The sequence below is a fragment of the Schistocerca americana genome, chromosome 11 (assembly GCF_021461395.2).
Source record: "Schistocerca americana isolate TAMUIC-IGC-003095 chromosome 11, iqSchAmer2.1, whole genome shotgun sequence".
NCBI lineage: Eukaryota > Metazoa > Arthropoda > Insecta > Orthoptera > Acrididae > Schistocerca > Schistocerca americana.
In genome coordinates this window covers 199,640,074-199,659,938 of record NC_060129.1, presented here as the reverse complement: position 1 = coordinate 199,659,938, position 19,865 = coordinate 199,640,074, and the positions used below count along the sequence as shown (strand labels likewise).

The following is a 19,865-nucleotide window of genomic DNA, read 5'->3' as shown; positions in this document are numbered from 1 at the left end:
TCAGGTGATCTGGATGCACATTTAGGGTCGCAATCAGACTGACCTCTGCTAACAACTGTGTCAGGTATGAAGTTTGAACAAACGCGCTCCAAGGCTCGGCTAGCTGTATGGGCATTTGCTCCATCCTGTACAAAGTTTTCGACGCACGCGTAGAATTGTTACAGTACGCTATATATTGTGGAACGGAGGACGTTTTCGCCAGTCTGCGACGGCCCATCTTAAGATGACCGGCAGGTGCCCAGTTGAAATATCGTGCGAAGTATTGAATGACGACCGGCTGCAAGCCAGAAATTTGTTTTAACAGTCAATTCGCTGGGAAATTTTTTAAATTCAAAACTGTACAAAGTATCTTTACATCTTTTCCTCCTCCATTAATGCGGCCACAAATGCATACATTCACATCCGATCGTGTCCACTCATCCGGGCCATTTTTATTTGCCCCATCCCGTATTACTTAAGAAGTCTTCAAGCCACTCCTGTATCTGGGAACTAATCTGTATTCTTGGACCTCAGTTAACAGTCTGCAGTGGGGATGGTGTCAAAAGCTTTATGCAAAATTAGACACATGGAATCTGCCTGTTGCCCTGCATCCTTTGTTTACTAGTAATCATGCGGGATAAAGTCAAGCTGAGTTTTGCACGAGTGATGCTTTCTAAATCTGTGCTAATTTATGGCCAGAACCTTTGCAGTAAGAGCTATTTTAGTATTTTTTTTTTTATTATTATAGCACACAAAACAACTTGTTACAAAACTAAAGTTTCACCATTAAAAATGTATATTTCCTGTTGTAATTATGGAATATTCACTGCACACAATAAACCACACCATTACAAATAATGTAATGATGTTCCAACAGTAAGCAAAGGGAAAATATTAGTGTACATCAAAATGTATGGACACCTACCAGCATGTAAAGCTACATGTCCATTTAAAAGTGCACTAGCATGTGCCTCTTGAGATGAAGAACACTCTTAAATAATTTACTACATACGTGCTTGCAAGTGACTGAACCCAAGAATGCATTGGCAAGTGGAGTTAAAACTTACGAACTCCAGCACACAATAATCACATTTGTGAGCCTTCATTACAAAATGCACTACAACAGAGGATTTGAGACAGAAACATGTGAAAGCAATTGGCCACAAAAAGAAAAGTTTGTGTGATTTTATCCCAAATTGCACTACCAAATGAGATCTTCATTCATTAACTTTAGTAAACAATTTACCACAAACATCACTCTTACGTTACTTCAACTCAAAATGAACTACTGAATGGGCCTTGAGGTCATAAACTCTAGCAAATGATTGTTCAAAAACTTCACATTGTGTCGCTTTACGCCAGACTGTACAATAGCATGTGTACAGAGATAACAAGCAAAAGAAAAGGGGTTGCTACATGCACTACATTTGTATGGCTTCATACATGCTTGTGATGCAGAAAGTATATTTCTTTTGGCAGTGAACGCAGTCACTTATTTGACAATAATGTACCTGTGATATACGACCAATGTTAGTGGCTTGTTCGTGCGATCTGTTACCAGTGATTGCATTGAAAGAAATCGACATGAGGGTTCTTGAACTGAATAGATCATTGTACAAATCATAGACCTACATACCTTCCTTGTATTAGCAAATGTTTGTGTGGTTTGGGTCCAGTCATAGTTTTTCATCCTCCAATGCTTGTTAAGGCGAAAATCAGTAAGGTACACTTCACCTACACCTACATCAATACACCTGAAAGTATGTCTACACTACCACAAGTATCTTCAACCATGTCACAGTGGCTCTACACTGTCAACACAAATTGACACATGCATTACGAGGTCGTATTTCAACAAAAAGCCCTCTCTGCATAAACTGCAGGTGAATACAGAAAAGTTATGATCCGTCACACTTACATTATCTGTACTGCAGAAGGAATTATCCTCTCGTGTGATAATTCCTCGTGTTGGTGTGCTACAGCTGATAAAGTGTGTCGACATCTCTCGGGCCGTCACCAATTCGTTGTGGGTCACATTCTGAAAACTACTTCCTTCAACTGAAGCACTGTCATGTGTCGGATCACTACAACTGATGAAGTGTGTCGACATCTCTTGCGCCATCAGCAACTCGTCACGGGTCACATTCTGAAGATTACTTTCTTCAAATGAAGCACTGTCACTTCCGTCACAAATTTGAGCCGGTCTGAAATAACAAGATAATGTAATGAATATAGATGAAAAAAACAATTCACTCGAGGGTATATTAATAATGACTTCTTGATTTCCTGCTGAAGACATAAAAGAATTATAATTTAGTTACTTCACCAAACTAATAACATGTAACTAAAACATATTTCTACAAAGAAAAACTAATATTGCAAGAGCAGCAATGGAAGAAACTAGATGTGGATTTACTATAGAATAGTACAACGGATAATCAAATGAAAATGAGACAGAAGGGAAAAATGTAAGTAAACTATTTATTATTTCAGAAGTAATTGCCATAATTCTTAATACATTTGTCTCATTGTGAGACAAGACGGCAGATGCATTCGGGGTAAAATGTCAGTCATTCTCTCCATGAATTCTGACACAAAACAACAAAAAGACTACGAGATGTGAATGACGAATTTGCAACAAAGAAAGCACACCAACAACAGCTAAGCTTGACTTAAGTGTAGTGAGTTCAATATACATGTATTTATTATTATTGTTGTTGTTATTGATGTAAGTTACTTGGTGGAACATTTACGTCAAAATGAATACGGGAAGTATTTTTCTCTGCCTAGGGGCAGGAAATGGTTAAATTCACTTCCGACTGCACCCAAGCTTGCACCTCTCCGTACGAAGCAAACTGATGGCCAGGAATGTCTTTCTTCAGGGCTCTAAATGTACAGACATCACATAAGGAGAAGATGGGGACTGTGTGCAGGATGGGTAAGGGCTTCCAACCAAAACCTCTGCAGCACGCACAAAATCACCCTGGTAACATGTGGGTGGGCCCACGTATCGTACTAGCACACTTCTTTTACCGAGGGATTTCCTGCCACGTCTGGCAGACGGATGTTCGAGCCCCCACATTTTGTCGTACACCGAGGCAAAAAAAGTCGTGGGATAGCGACGTGCACGTATACAGGTGGCGGTAGTATCGAATGTGCGAGGTCTAAAAAGGCAGTGCATCGGTACGGCTGTCATTTGTAATAGGGTGATTCACGTGAAAAGGTTTCCCGCACGATTGTGGCCACCACCGTGGCAATTAACGGACTTTGAACGAGGAACGGTTGCTGAAACTAGACACGTGGGATGTTCCATTTCGGAAATCATTAGGGAATCCAAAATTTCCAGATCTGGATGTCAAGAGTGAGCTGGGAATATCAAATTTCAGGTATTACCTCTCACCACGGAGGACACTGCAGCGGCCGACGGCCTTCACTTACAAACTGAGAGCAGCAGAATTTGCATAAAGTTGTAACTGCTAATAAATGCAGAAATCAATGTGAGATGTATAACCAATGTATCCATTAGCACAGGCAGCAAAATCTGGTGTTAATAGACTCTGGCAACAGACGATCGATGCACGTGCCCTTGCCAACAGCACGACATCACCCGCAGTGCCCGTACCGGTCGTAACCTCGACGACTGGAAAACTGTGCCTCGTCAAAAGCGACCCAGTTTCAATCGGTAAGAGCTGATAGTGGGGTTCAAATACGGAGCACGTTTCACGAAGTCTTAGGTCCGAGGCGTCAGTACATCACTACACGAGCCGGTGGTGGCTCCGTTTGGTGTGTGCAGTGTTTACATGGAATGGACCGAGCCCTCTGGTCCAATTGAACAGATCATTGACCAGAAATGGTCATATTTGGCTACTGGGAGACCGTCTGCAGCTATTCACGGAGATCGTGTTCCAAAACGTGTCTCTGAGCCACAACTGGTTTGATGAATACTATGGGCAATTCGAGCAAACAATTTGACCACCCACACCGACCAACACGAATCCCACTGAACATTTATGGGACGTAATTGAGAGGTCAGTTTGTGTACAAAATCCTGCAAGAGCAGCACTTTTGCAATTGTCGACAGCTACAGAGCAGCACGACTCGATATTTCTGCAGGGGACTTCCGACTACTTCTCGTGTCTGTTCCGTGTCGAGTTGCTGCACTTTTCCAGGTAAAAAGAGGTCTGACATGATATTAGGAGGCGTCCCACGACTTTTGTTACCTAAATGTGTGCTGTTATTGAGGTAATCCCTATCCGAGGGAGACACAGTGTTAAAATTTTTGCCTCGATATACCTGTGTATCTCTGTGTGTGTGTGTGTGTGTGTGTGTGTGTGTGTGTGTGTGTGCGTGTGTGTGTGTGGCTTGGGGGGGGGGGGGGGCGGGACTTTAACTATGGAAATCATGGCACCAGTGAAATGTAACTACAGTTCCCCACTTCCCTCCCCCCCACATGGTCATAAAGAGTTTTTTTCTACAATTAATGGGTGTTTTGACTCAAGTTTCTTGCAAAAAGAGACTTCCAGTCTCCTAAAATAGCAATCCCCTTATTTAAAATATGTATTCTTCTGGGCCAATCCTACCTATATTTTTAGATATTCAAGAATTTAAAGCCAGGGACAGAAAAAAATCCATTTTATTTTCTGGTTAATTTTGGTGTTATTTATTGCAATTCAGGTTTTATTTTCTGCCAAGTCTTGTATTAGTTTTGGTTTGTTTATTTCTGAAGTAACCTATTTTCCTTATTTTTGTATTATTTCTTTATTTTCAGTGCCAAGTTCAAAATTAAAATATACCTATAAATTATGTTATATTTACTGATACATTTCTTCGTATTATTGGGAAACAAAGAAATTATTTACATTAATCCCACCCAACAAGATCAATTAAAAAAAAAGTATTTCTGTAACCACATATTACAAGAAGTGTTTCAAAATAAAGCATTGCCATAGTATCAAACTTCTTGGGAATGTCGTACTGCCACCTGCTCGATCTGCTGCACAGCCTCAGGTCTAGGTCAAAACGCGACGATTTGGTTACGTGTCGGCACTGCCTACGAACATAATTCCATTAGAAACTATCACTCGTACCGTGACTCTTCACGCTTTTGTAGTAGATGCGTCCAATATATGGCTGTAGGGGTTGCCACTGGATCAACTTTTGAGTATCCCACAGTATTTTATTAAACAACAGCTTGTCATCATCAGGTGGTGACTAGTCCTTACGGCTGACAAGCAGAAACTGCCAGTGTCCGATTGTGACTGGTCGTTTCACAGGCCACATTCGACAGTCGCACACGTACGATCGAGTTGCTCGTAGACGGGTGACACGAGTGTATCCACAGCACCCGACCAGAAACCAAGGTGTGGTCTTTGGCACATTGCCGCAGACGTCGCTATAGCTGGGTGGATCCTCCATTACGTTGGGGTGTAACTTATTTCACAAACTGTTTCTCCGTATATCTGACGGTGGCAAGTGTCGGGTTCCGTGTTGCACCCAACTGCAAATTTGAGACTGTATTTATTAGGCTAACTGTCGTGCAAATGTGTATTACCTTCTTTACGACACACTCCCACACACACACACACACACACACACACACACACACACACACACACACACACAAAGACGAATGCAGAATCTTTGTCTTCTCGTACATCATTCTGTGCCCTGTACTGAAGCAATCCTCTGCAATTGAAGATTTATACGAGGACTTTGAACGACGAAGGCCCCTTTCTCCTGTCTCGGTGATCGGGTATACAGAAGATTAAAATTTTTAAGATAAAGCGCTACAGTCAACTGCTTGGAAACCACATCATTTTTGGTAGTATGTGGACGATATCTTTGTGGTGTGGTTCCACAGAACCAAAATGTTTGCCGTATTTTTTCAACATCTAAATTTCCTCAGTGCGAATATTCAATATACGATAAAGGAGTAGAGACGTGGCACATCGCACCGGACATTTCAGTAGAAAGGAAAGTCGACAGAATGCTGGGGCCTAGCTCGGTTAACAGTTCGCTTACATTTGGAGACGACAAGCAGTCACCACCCTGCACAATGTGACAGTGTACTGTGCACCACGATTCACATAGGGTACGTCTTGTACATATTGGAAGAAAGGAATACAGTCAGATGTCTTTATGTAGGAGATGACTATCATTTTAAGATTATATGTGAATTTCAGCTTTAAGAAAAATTAAAAATTCGATTTTAACATTCAATAACAAACAGTTACCAATATTATTAACCTCTTGCCTTCATATTCACAACTTTTTTTATACAGCATCGCGGAATATGTCAAAGCTTGGGACATTTCATAAAATCTGCCGATTTTACGGTATGTGGCTAAGACCCCCATTTTCAAATTATCATTAATGCGCAATTTTCGTGCTCCTACTTACTGCTTGCAGTGACTGAAGTGACTAGCCTTCATGCTACTAACATGTGTGCAATTTAGTTCATACTGACATCAAGATTCCAAATAGGTTTTAAATACATGCTACTACAAAAATATGCTGTAACTAGTGACAAGTACATCTTGTCACACATTATCACACTTTTATGTGCAGACAAATTTCATTAAATTACAGGACTTTCATTTTTAAGCAAAAGAAAATGCCCCATTTCTCAATAGAAGTATAAAAAAGGGATGAAGCAATGATCCTCACCCACTACCTTAACACACTGAAAAGTAAAACAACAAATTTCCGTCATCAATTACGAAAGTTTCTCTCCGTCATTGCCTTCTTTTGGTGTGGATAAATTTTCTTCCGTGGGAGGGGCAGATGTGTTGTCATACATAACTGAGATGATTCCAATACTAACATACATCTTCATAAAAGCTAACCTGTCTTACAATTTACAGTCTGTGCTTTCCACAAGGTGTCGGTTAATTACTCCACCACTACCACACAGTCTAAAATTCTACAGTCGATATTTACATCCGTGCTTGGAACATTACATCAACCACAGTACACTTCATTGAGTTCTCTGTCTTTGAGGATGGCAGGTCCAGATAAATTTACCAATATCAGTACCTTGATAATTATCTTCATACCTACTTGGGCATAGAAGGTGTACACTTTTACAACTTCCCCTGCTCTCTTTTAATTACAAAAACTCTTGCACAATACCAAAATTGCAATTTAGGTCCATACCACAATTTTCACAGAAATGTTATACTGAGGACCATCAAATGTCACTTCCTTTGGTTCAATGATGGGGTTTCCAACAGCTTCCTGCTGGCTGCTTTTCTAATAACTTGTCTGCTTTAAAGGGAAGTTATGAAAGTTTAAAACCATCTCCCATATCATAAACCAGCCGAAAATGCTCTTATTGGAGTACAAAAGATGTGAATATGCTCCATGTTTATTTAAAAGAATCTGAAAAGTGGAGTACCACCTGCCTCATTCTACCTTCCTCAGCATTATTAAAAATTTTGGGATTCAAAGATATTTGTGCTTTATTTCATGTGCGAGTCACCTCAAACTCCAAAAACCTTCACTAACTGTAACTCACTCACATCCACCAGACAATCGCTGTAAGTCGCTCGTACCCATACACTTCTAGTCGCCCTTTCTCACTCACTCATTCGGCCCAACTCATTGATATTATCTCTCTGTGTCACTATCGTTGTCTCCCATGCCACACCCACACCCCCTTTCGTTCTGTCCTCCTACTATAGTCTCCTCTCCCTGTCACTATTTCCTTCTTTCTCTCTCTTGCTGCTACTACTATTCTATGTGATCAAAAGTATCTGGACACCTGGTTGAAAATGACTTACAAGTTTGTGGCACCTTCCATCGGTAATGCTGGAATTCAATATGGTGTTGACCCACTCTTAGCCTTCATGACAGCTTCCAGGCTTGCAGGCATACGTTCAATCACGTGCTGGAAGGTTTTTTGGGGAATGGCACCCCATTCTTCACAGAGTGCTGCACTGAGGAGAGGTATCGATGTCGGTCGGTGAGGCCTGACACGAAGTCGGCATTCCAAAACATCCCAAAGGATTCAAGTCAGGACTCCGCCACAGGCCGTGCATTATGAACACGTACTCAGTCACGTTGAAGGATGCAATCGCTCTTCAACAGTGGGAAGCAAAAAGGTGCTGAAAACATCAATGTAGGCCTGTGCCACGATAGTGCCACGCAAAACATGAACACACTGTAAAAACACCGCCTCCGAATTTTACTGTCGGCACTACGCATACTGGCAGATGACGATCACCAGGTATTCGCCAAACTCGCACCCTGCCATCGGATTGCCACACTGTGTACTGAGATTCGTCACTCCACACAACGTTTTTCCACTGTTCAACTGTTCAATGTTTATGCTCCTTACACCAAGCGAGCCATAGTTTGGCATTTACTAGTGTGATGTGAGGCTTATGAGCAGCCGCTCGACTATGAAATCCAAGTTTTCTCACCTCCTGCCTAACTGCCATTGTACTTGCAGTGGATTCTGATGCAGTTTGGAATTCCTGTGTTATGATCTATTACACATTATCACCCTCTTTGACTGTCGGTGGTCTCTGTCAGTCAACACACGAGGTTGAGCTGTACACTTTTGTGCCGTACGTTTCAACTTCACTATCACATCGGAAACAGTGGACCTAGGGATGTTTAGGAGTGTGGATATCGCATACAAACGTATGATACAAGTGACATCCAATCACCTGACCACGTTCGAAGTCCATAAGTTCCGCGGAGCACCCCATTCTGCTCTCTCACGATGTCTATTGACTACTGAGGTCACCAATATAGAGTACCTGGCTGTAGGTGGCAGCAAAATGGACCTAATATGAAAAACGAATGTTTTTTGGAGTGTCCGGATACTTCTGATCACATAGTCTATCTAATTCATTCCTTCCCACTGATTCTGTCTCTTGTCACTGTCGCTCTCTCTCTCTACGTGGCTGTCATTGCCATATATTCTGTATCTCATTATCAATGGTTCTCACCGACTTCCACTTTCTCTTTTTCCTCCCCCCACAGCACTGTCTCCTTCACTGTTTTCCCAGCACTGTTCAGTCACTGTCTACTATGTTTCACTGCCACTGTGTCCCCTCACTTTCTCTCACACTGCCACTGTCTCCTTCGCTCTTTCTACACCGCGACCACTGTTTACTATCTTCCAGTATCTGTTTCTTTTCTGTCTCTTTGCCACTGCCACTGTCTTCTCCGCTCTCAGCACAAAAATGTGTGGAAAATTCGCATGCCAAAATTTTTGGGAAATTTTTTAAGAGAGTTGAAGAAGGTAGAATGAGACAGCTGGTATCCTACTTTTCAGTCAGAGTCTTTTAGTAAAGAGGGGAATGTTCGCCTTTTTTGTGCTCCAATTGGAGCCTTTTTCTGCCGTGTCCCTCCTTTTCCCTACTGCAGTAAGGCATGTCGCTCATATGAAAAGAAATTTATCTGTCAGTAAAATTTCGGTAGTTTACTTACGTGAAACTGAAACAATGCAAAACTAATTTTACACGCAAAAAAAATCTGCAGGTGCTTCAGTACTACAACCTGAGGATTGTGCAGGTACTTGTAAAGTTGATCTGTACAGACGAATAAGACATATTAATTCATACAGGTGCCAGTCGAATGTGCCAAACATATATTAATTTGTACTACTCTGCATTAATGTAATCCAAGAGAGTGGAGGAAAAATTAAAAATAGTACACCTTGAGATTTTTTAACACCTCTCTTGTTTCAAGTATTGAAACACAGCTCTTCTGTTAACGTAGGCATGGTGTATGGATGCATTTTTGCTCTCTATGTGTCAAAAAAAGAATTACATAGCTCATGAGACAATGAGACAAAAGTGTTTTATTTCTCTGAGCTTCAGGTAGATGTATTCCCCTTTATGCATATCATGAACCACTGCAGCAAATCTTTGGGTGCATGGGAATAATCCTCACGAAAACAACCTATGTACCGTCATCGGCATTGTCGTAGTGTGAGAGAGAAGATTTAATTATCATTAATAGGAAGAGGACTTTTAACACTGACTATTTCTGTTTATGTTGTACAACTTTGAAAGCGGTACCTATCTTCATGTCCCGCACAGTGTTTGTGTAAGAAAAAAACTTTACCAATCGACAGGCAATGTCGGTTATGATACTGTTGTCACACTTTTCTCTCAAGCCAAATTAGCTGTATTTTTATACAGCGTCTCAGATGATAATGGAAACACTTCACAGCATATTTCTCCATGTCACATCACTTTATAAACAATGTTTTCACCTCACACCATTCTTTACAGGGATATTTTACACGTCCAAGTGGGATAACTCTGAACCTCTGCATTCTTGGAAACAGATAAAGATTTGAAGAAAATTTTCAAGGATGTTTGAGATTGGGGTCTTAGAAACAAAGTAAACATTACAGTCATAATCATCCTGGAATCTGCGGATGCATTTTATTACTGAAAAGACAAGTTTTTGGGCTGTTTCTCATTAACAAAGACTTTTCAAAATGGGTAGATGGTTCTTTTAGATAAATGCCTAGAGAATATATCATTAAAATTTGAGCAATTTGCTACCTGTTCTCTCTCTCTCTCTCTCTCTCTCTCTCTCTCTCTCTCTCTCATTTTCCTCGTACCAGACTTTATACGTAGAAATATGGTAAGTTTCAACCTCTGTATCTTGGAAATGAAGATACCAAAAATAAATTTCAAGGCTGTTTGAGATCAGAGCCTTAGGAATATATGGCAAAAGTTTCAGCCATTTTGGAATCATCAGCTTTGTTTTGGTCTGCTGGCGATGGCAAAAACACACTACAAAACCCTTTTTTAAAAGTTTTCTGAGAAATTGCCCATAAACTAATGGTGCTACCTAACTCACATCAAGCCCACTGTAGGTCACATCAAATGCAAAAAGAGCCAACCCGATTTGCACAATTTGTCTAAGCAGGAGGAAGTGTGTCTAAGCAGGAGGAAGTGTGAGCCAATACTGTAGGATAGTGACACTAAGTTGATCCTTCTGCCGGGTATGCAAATAGTCTCTCACCCGAGAGCTATCCAAAGCATTCACCCTACCTTTTTACCGTCAATAGAACCCGAGGTAAGAGCTCCGGAAAACCCCATTTTTATGTGTGGCATTTTGGAAAGTATCAGGTACGCATGCTGTCATACCGATACACCGAGGATAAATGTACACCGTCCGTCAACAAATTCCGAGGCCGGTTGGCCGGTTTCATTCCTGGCACATAAGCCATACCGACACTGACTACAGAGGCAGCTCGAACGAGCAGTTTTAAATGACTGTCACTTACTCGCCCAGTCAGCTGTGACAGGCACTGATAAATGTACACCGTCCGTCAACAAATTCCGAGGCCGGTTGGCCGGTTTGATTCCTGGCACATAAGACATACCGACACTGACTACAGAGGCAGCTCGAACGAGCAGTTTTAAATGACTGTCACTTACTCGCCCAGTCAGCTGTGACAGGCACTGATAAATGTACACTGTCCGTCAACAAATTCCGAGGCCGGTTGGCCGGTTTCATTCCTGGCACATAAGCCATATCGACACAGTGACTACAGAGGCAGCTCGAACGAGCAGTTTTAAATGACTGTCACTTATTCGCCCAGTCAGCTGTGACAGGCAGAGATACATAGTGGACGTGCAGCTGTCGTCGTGTCACAAATGACAGTGGAGCAAAATCTCTAAATCAATTGTTCAGGACATTCTGCAAATTGATTTGAAGAAGAAAAAGGTGCGCGACCAGCTCGTACCACACACCATGACCCCCAAACATAAAAGAGGGCGTGTGGACACCTGAGAGAACTCGATTTAAAAGCCAAATCTGGACAACTCTTTTCTGGAAATGCCCACTGCGGGGGACTAAATTAGTATCATCAAAATGAGACAAAGCAAAGACATTGATATTAAAGGTCAACACTTTGACGAGATAACCGAAATTCTATTCCATGTGATGCGACATGTGAGTTGATCGACACTGTAAGGAGGGCATTTCTGACAGTTTCTCACGGATGTGCAGATATTCTGTGGACTGTAATCAGTGAGTGAGGAGGAGGCACGGGATGGACAAAACTATGTAGAATACGTGAAGCATTAGAAGCACCGTCTTAACTTTTTTCCACTTTTTATTAACGCAACCTCAAAACTTGTCGGACTGATAGTGTATGAAGAATTTTAATCAATATTGGATTAAAAAAATGTGAAGCGATATCTAAGGGACGGAGTCACATTAGAAGATACTTACCTAGAGTAGTGCTGGTAGGAGGGGAGCGGCACAGCGGCATCTCCGACACCGCAACCTCCCGACTCCGGCACCTGTGGGTGTTCCGACAGGCCTGTGCCGTGTCGCTGTCGGCGCAGAGGGACCGACACTGCCGGGCTCCCGAGGAACGGCCTCTCCTCGTGACGGTGGCGGAAGTTGCCTTTCTCCAACACGGCCTCGTACTTCGGGTCTGCGAGGGACAAAACACAGCAATCGCTCAGTGGGCAGTTCATCGAAGCACGCGACGGCTCATTCCCCGTCGCGGAATGCAAAATAATGTAGGTCAGTGGTATCTTTTAGAATTATTGGCAGAGTCACTGTGTCACGTTGTCACAATATTTAGACGAGTTTCCAACTCGTCGCCTTTAGACAAAGTGTTAGGTCCGTGTCCAGTTCATTCCTTTACGGACATCGGACCGTAGACCACTGTGCCGAGGACACGGCAGCTGGGTTAATCGGGTGCCCAGAAAAGATTTCACAGCAGTTGTGGTGTATCCACAGGCGTGGTGGAGGGAGTCAGGGCACAGGGGCAGTGCCACCTGCCTATTCTGCCCGCTGTATCTGCTGCTTTCTCACGAGTGTTCCTGACCTATTTTTGCTGACATCACACCCTGTGCAGACATCAGTAGGAAACTGCTGTCCCAGTGGACGAGATCACTGAACTCGTGTTCCCACTGTCTCTTTTCTGGAGAAATACTGGAACACCTAGGTGTGGCACAGCACCACTGTCTGTGCAAAAGCAAATGCGTGGCCTCCGTCGGTGCTGTCTACAGCCACAATGTATGTGGGCCACGCTGCAACGACGTCATTCTAGTAGTCGGCCGAGAAAGAGGCAGAGAAAGACGAGTGCACGACACTCTCATCGTCGGGGACAGTTTTCTCTTACGGAGCTCCACGCGGACTGTGGTGTCAGAAAAAATTGGCACAGACTGTTCGAAAGCAGTGGAGGCAGCAGGGAGAATTAAAACGCTGCACCGCTACTCCCGGCACCGGAGCCGCCGGGAGCACCAGTCGCAACATTATTTCCGGACGCGAACGACTGGCATGTCCTTTGGGCCTCGGCACAGGCGTCCGCGGTCTAGCAGTTATAAAAGAATGAAGTGGACCGTAACCCACGATTTTTCTGAAGGTGAGAGGTAAAAAACTCACGTAAAGGTTGTAACGACACAATACCGGGTGTGACGTATAAAAATTTTCGGTGCCTACAGTGTCACCTCTTTCAGTGTAACACAAATTTTTATTTTTAAAGGGGATCACTTAAGACTATTTCCATGGGTTTGCCCCTCAAATTCCTCCCTCATATCACAAAATTGTCGTCTGATGTAATACAAACTGAAAAAATAAATTCCTTTTAAAGCACAGTTTCGTATGTAATTTATATTCAAAACCTTACACCTGAGTCACAGAACAAATCCTACATCGAGAATACTTTACACAAGTTTAAAGGAAGAAATGCTTCTGATAATTATTACAGTATTTAAAGAACATCGATATATGAACAGGCTGAAATGAACAAACAGTACATGAGATTATGTTAATCTATTCAACTGTAAAAAGCTAAGGAGCACATTATTAGCAAAATGAGAAATATACAAAAGTGAAATGCCAAAATTAGCATTTCTCAACTGGGAGTAAATTAAAACAATCAGAATGGCTGAAAGGGAGCACAATAACATGAGCCATAAACGAATAAGAGCTAAGCACTAAGCAAATAAGAGAATAGGCAAAAATGAGATGCCAACAAAATGAGAGCTGGCCAAACTCCGTCGGCCCTTATATACAGTTGCACTCGTGGCGGCACCCCGCGGCCCGTATGCAACACGTGCGCCTGCGATCGTAATGCACGCTTAGCGCTCGCGGCGGCATCTAGCGGCCCGTATGCAAGTTGTGCGATTGCTGTCGCAGTTATTCTGGCATCAGGTGCTACTGTGACCGTTGGGTGTTGTCAATGACTTAAAGTTACCATATCTCATGCTCCAAGATTGACGTGCCTTTCCACTTGGCATAACGGTGCCTCACGGCAACAACTACCACGCGACGACGTATGAAGATACGGTAGATCTTCACTGAAGAATATCAGACTGACCCTCCAAGTTCCATCGAATATTTTAATTGTTTTCAAAAGCACGTTATTATTATTATGACTGAACAAATTGCGCAGCGTGCGTTTTTAACGATAGCTTTACACTCCCCCGGCCTTTATTCGTGCAATATTATATATATCAATATAATGGAAGGAAACATTCCACGTGGGAAAAATTATATATAAAAACAAAGATGAGGTGACTTACCGAACAAAAGCGCTGGCAGGTCGATAGACACACAAACAAACACAAACATACACACAAAATTCAAGCTTTCGCAACAAACTGTTGCCTCATCAGGAAAGAGGGAAGGAGAGGGGAAGACGAAAGGAAGTGGGTTTTGTGTCTGTATGTGTGGATGGATATGTGCGTGTGTGCGAGTGTATACCTGTCCTTTTTTCCCCCTAAGGTAAGTCTTTCCGCTCCCGGGATTGGAATGACTCCTTACCCTCTCCTTTAAAACCCGCTTCCTTTCGTCTTCCCCTCTCCTTCCCTCTTTCCTGATGAGGCAACAGTTTGTTGCGAAAGCTTGAATTTTGTGTGTATGTGTGTGTTTGTTTGTGTGTCTATCGACCTGCCAGCACTTTTGTTCGGTAAGTCACCTCATCTTTGTTTTTATATACAATATTATATATAAATATACAGACAGGACCGAAAGATCGATCTCTCTACCATAATCAATAGAGGCAAATATGCTATTCAAGTTCTGTTACATCTATTTTGACTCGTATTGTTACAAAGACATTCACGGTGTAATGTCTTCCATTTCTGTCAGTGTATACAATGAGGTCAGAGCAGAGTCAGGCATGGCGATTGGAGCAAAAATTTCCTGTAAGCATAGAGTTACAGGTATAAAACAACACAGGCTGAAGTAGGTGCACCAAATGTGGAGTCAACATGTGCCCAGAGACAGTGCTACAGAGGGCCAAGTGACTTCACACGGCTGGCAGCACAGGTATAAAACAACACAGGCTGAAGTAGGTGCACCAAATGTGGAGTCAACATGTGCCCAGAGACAGTGCTACAGAGGGCCAAGTGACTTCACACGGCTGGCAGCCAGAGCACATAAGGGCATACCAACATCGGTATGACAAAAGTGACAATCGCCAAAGTGTGCACAATCAAAAGCTCGCGGCGTTTTAACCACTCGATGTGACCGAGGGTACGAGACTCTTTCACCTATTTCATCAGTGACGAATGTAAGAAAAGAGAAGGGGTCCCACCCTGCTACTGGCCGTGGTACTCACCGAGCATCCAGTAGTTCCCCTTCTGCTTGTCGCCCTCCAGTGGCACATTGACAAAGCACTTGCTGCGTGACAGATTGTTGCTGAATGCCTTCTGCCAGAACTTCTTGCGCCTGTAGTAGGGGAAGCGGCTCATGACGTAGGCGTACATCTCGGACAGCTTCGCCCTCCTGTCAGACAGACAAAAGAACAAAGCTCAGCCCAGATAATTCAAAGAAGACCCCAATCTGGATCTAGAGATGGAGTATACTTTTGGCAAATTTACTCTGGGTGACAGACAATTCACAATACCACTCTTGACTTTACACAGTTAGTGAAATAAATAGCTGTTTTATGTGTTTTCCTGCTTTTAGGTTAGTGAGAAGCACTGCTGTCAATAATGTAAAGCCTTACTTTTTTTATTTATAAGGTTGGGGTACAGTGAAATTGATATCCTTCTATGGTGGAAACCAAATAACACTCGAAAGACAAAGCAAAGAGCGCACAAGAAACAAATTAGCACAGTCAAAGGGAACACTTCTTGCCGTAGGAAGTCTACTATTATCAGACATGGGCCTTGTGAAGAAGAAATTTGTGACAATGTACTTTTAGGGAACAACATTGATTGGAAGCGACTGTGGCCAGTGCAAAAACTGAAAAAGAGGAGAGTCAAAGCACTGCAGATGTCCTGCTATAAAAGTATGTTGAAAAGGGGATTCATTGATTAAATAAGGAATGCTTAGAGAGGAGAGAAACATATGGAAGACATCAACAAGAAGAAAGGACAGGATGATAGGACATGTGTTAAGACATCAGGGAATAATTGGCACGGTACTAGAGGGAACTGTAAATGGTACAATCTGCAGGGGAAGACAGAGATTGGAGTATTTCCACCAAATAACCGAGGACATTGGGTGAGAGTGCTCCTCCGAGATGAGGGAATTGGCACAGGAGAGAAAGTGATGAGCACTACATGAAGCCAATGGGGACCGCATTAAACCAGTCCAAAGATCGATAGCTCACAAAAAAATAAAAGAGCTGCTTGTTGTTGATGCAAGCTAGTATAGTTATGCTGATACGATGATCGCTGACAAGTGAAACACGGAGAAACACATCGAGCAATATTAAGGTCGCTGACCTAAACAATGCCAAACTACGGCAGGATGTATTGAGGATAGTGTAGGGTATTTTCATAACAGCATTTATCACTCTGCAGCAGTGCTACCAACCTGTGCGGCGACTGTGCTATGGCCATAGCGCTGAGCTCCGTATACGAGAACTGTGGCCTCTTTCTGGCAGTACGGGCCGAGCTAGCACTGCCGGAGCACTGCCCCTCGCCTGCCCCAATGACACCACCATCCAAGGCGGTTCCTCCGCTGGCGGTACCCGTGCCGTCGCCGCGTCTGTCGGCAGAGGTCGGAGTCGAGTCGGTCTCGGCCGGGTCACAGCTGCCGACTTCAGACGCCACGAGGTCAGCTGACATCTGGGTGGTGGTGCTGTTTCAGTGTGACAAAGACGGCATTCGACGATTAGAGATTTGTGGAGCTCTCTATTGGTTAAAGAAAGACTGAAGGTACAAAGGATACTTGGACTGAAGCCAACATGAAAATGTTAATACAAGATGGCAAAGTGAATGGAAACTTTCAGAAGGAGCTGGAGAAGATAAAAGGTTTTCCCGAAGTTCACAGAGAGACTAAAAATGATAATTTATCACCCATCGAACAAAGTTATACATTACCAGTCCGTATGTTACGTATCGGTACAAAATCAGAAGGCAGATGAAAGACAGTTGTGCCTGAGAGAGTGTGGCATTCTGGACAAATATCGTGGGACTGTCCCCTCCACAGAAATGCTACGGGTAACGGTTCCCAGACACTGCAGACAAAGGGACCCGAAGCAATGCTGCGGAACGAGTAGACCTTCCACGTTCCCAGTGTTTCAGTCACAGTATCTAGGAAGGCTAAGGAGGGTTTCAGAAGGAATTCAACCACACGTCGGCCTGCAAACATCGAGGCAAGACAACACGCCATATAGGTGGACAAGAGGCAAATGAGATCAGCCACCACCGAGTGAAACAGCTTTCAAGACTGCCCATCTGTTGGTGTGAGTCATTATAGAAATGGGGATTCAAGGAAGTTGCAGTGATGATGATGACAAATATTATTATTATTATTATTATTATTATTGTTGTTGTTGTTGTTGTTGTTGTTTATTATCTCCAGTGCACCAATTTTACTCACACAGAATCTGAAGTTCTGATAGTAGCACAAGTACACTGCCTGACAAGAAAAGTTAAGGACCTAGGAGACACGGGGGGATGTCACTGTAACTTTTTACACAAACACACTTCTGATGGATATGTGAATCATTAGAGTTGCAATTCTCTATGGCAGACAGCACTGCCACCAGACTGCACTAGTGGTGTTCACATTTAGTGTCGTTATCAGGCCCAGTAGGGTATTACGGGCTGCGAATCGTGTCAAATGTCGAGTTATCGTGGAGATACTGCAGACTCGTGTAACACACCGTTACAGGTGCCCGACACGGTACGATAGGAGTCTCACTGTCCATCTCCATTCGGTCAGCCGGTCAAATCCCGCAATATTCGGAATTGTGGAGCCTTGGGACACGACAATGGTCCGTTGTCGGGCAATACGAAACGGGAGGGTAGGCACGATCGTCGTCGAGGCTCCACTTGACCGCGTCTGACTGCCACACGTCAAGATCGCCACTCTGCAGAAAGGACGTCACAGATATTCACGTTTGCGTCTGCCACCTGTACTCCCTGTAACACTGTCCGAGTCTAGCAGCAGCCAGACGAGGTGATTACCGTCCCGTGTATAGGCTTAAGGTCAGACTATGACACAAAAGGCTGTGTTCGGAATGCTGCCACGACTGACAAATACAGACTGCCAAAGAATGACGTTGAAATGCGCTCGGTGACGAATTGCTGCTCTGAACTACTCGACACGACAGACACCGATCGATACGGTGGCGATTTGGAGAGAGATCGGGTCGCGGAAAGTCGTTTCCGAACGGATCTCGATAGCACTACAGTATGTCGCGGACATTTTGCATTCTCACGCATTATCTTTCGCTCGACAATATGTCGTTTTGTTGTCCAACAGGACGACACTTATCCACTGTTGGCACCTGTCTCTACGGTTTTCCACATGAGTTGAGGTTCTCCCCTGACCAGCAAAAACCCAGATTTCTCTCAGAAATAACACGTGGGATCAAGTCTGACGTCAACTCCGTCCTAACCGTGTCGGGCGTCAACTGCACACTAGAGCCAGTATCCAGTTTTACAAGGACCGGTTATGACAGTTGTTGGCCAGCTTGTCTCAGGAGCTTTATTACATCACTCCCCATCGGATGGAAGACAAAACACTGGCATTCTTTAAGTATTTATTTGGCTCTATTCAGAAACATGTTTGCAAAGCCAGCCCTTAATTTATTCCTACGTAATTACTAGTTTTGTCAAAAGTATTGTTTGCGTAACTATATCTGTTAATTTCATGATTTAAACAAATAATATGGCTTAACCCTTGTAGCATAAGAAACTGTTAAAAAGACAAAATTTTTCTGTGTACAAAGTTAATTGAATGAAGTATGTTTCAATTGTAATTTCTGTAACTTAAACATTGAACACTGTATAATATCAGGGCCTATCATTGTGATGATATATAAGGGCCCAATTTTTGGTCAGATCAACAACAATGCATCAACTTAACTGTGAAATTAGTGTAAACAAATAGCCCATGTGTTAGAATAATGACAGTGTCTGTTAAATACGTACCATGTTATTCTGCAAGAACTGTGAACTGTGTGGTTAGGCTTTTACTGCTCATAGATATTCAACAGTTAACTATGATAGGAGTATGCTGATGTATGCCTGCAAATTATTAATGAGGCTTACTGAAAATTAACCAATAGTGCACTGGCCTTACTGTGTATTGGGGGGGGGGGGGGGGGGGGGGGGGGGGGCAGCGCGTTGTGTTGTGTTGTGAACAGTGAAAGTAAAGAACTATGAAGCGCAACTGTGCAACTGTCGACTACCTCATTTAAAATAGTCAGTGTTGAACTACCCCCCCCCCCCCCCCCCCCCCCCTCCATTTTTCAGCTAGTATAACATCGCAGTACATCAACACTGAGGATCATCAACGAAGAAATAAAGCAGGCAAATGTCACACAGCGTAGTAACTACAGTGTCAGCATGAACTAACAACTGAAAACAACAGATATGCATTCAACTGCTCAGTTGTCAGCAGGCAGTGTTAAGCAACGGATGTGCTTCTGTAGTGTGTTTTATGTGCTTCTGTAGTGTGTTTTAGTGTTACAAATCACA

At 43.1% G+C, this 19,865-nt stretch overlaps 1 protein-coding gene across 1 annotated transcript in view; it reads right to left on the bottom strand.

The window, feature by feature from the left end:
• Window positions 1-19,865, bottom strand: part of LOC124553556 — a 439,905-nt gene that overhangs the window by 255,405 nt on the left and 164,635 nt on the right. The window contains exons 18-21 of the mRNA XM_047127403.1: window positions 16,747-17,013; window positions 15,542-15,708; window positions 12,193-12,400; window positions 1,898-2,183 (exon numbers count right to left, since the gene is read on the bottom strand). Coding sequence (XP_046983359.1) covers window positions 1,898-2,183; window positions 12,193-12,400; window positions 15,542-15,708; window positions 16,747-17,013 — 928 coding nt within the window. The remainder of the gene's footprint in view (window positions 1-1,897; window positions 2,184-12,192; window positions 12,401-15,541; window positions 15,709-16,746; window positions 17,014-19,865) is intronic.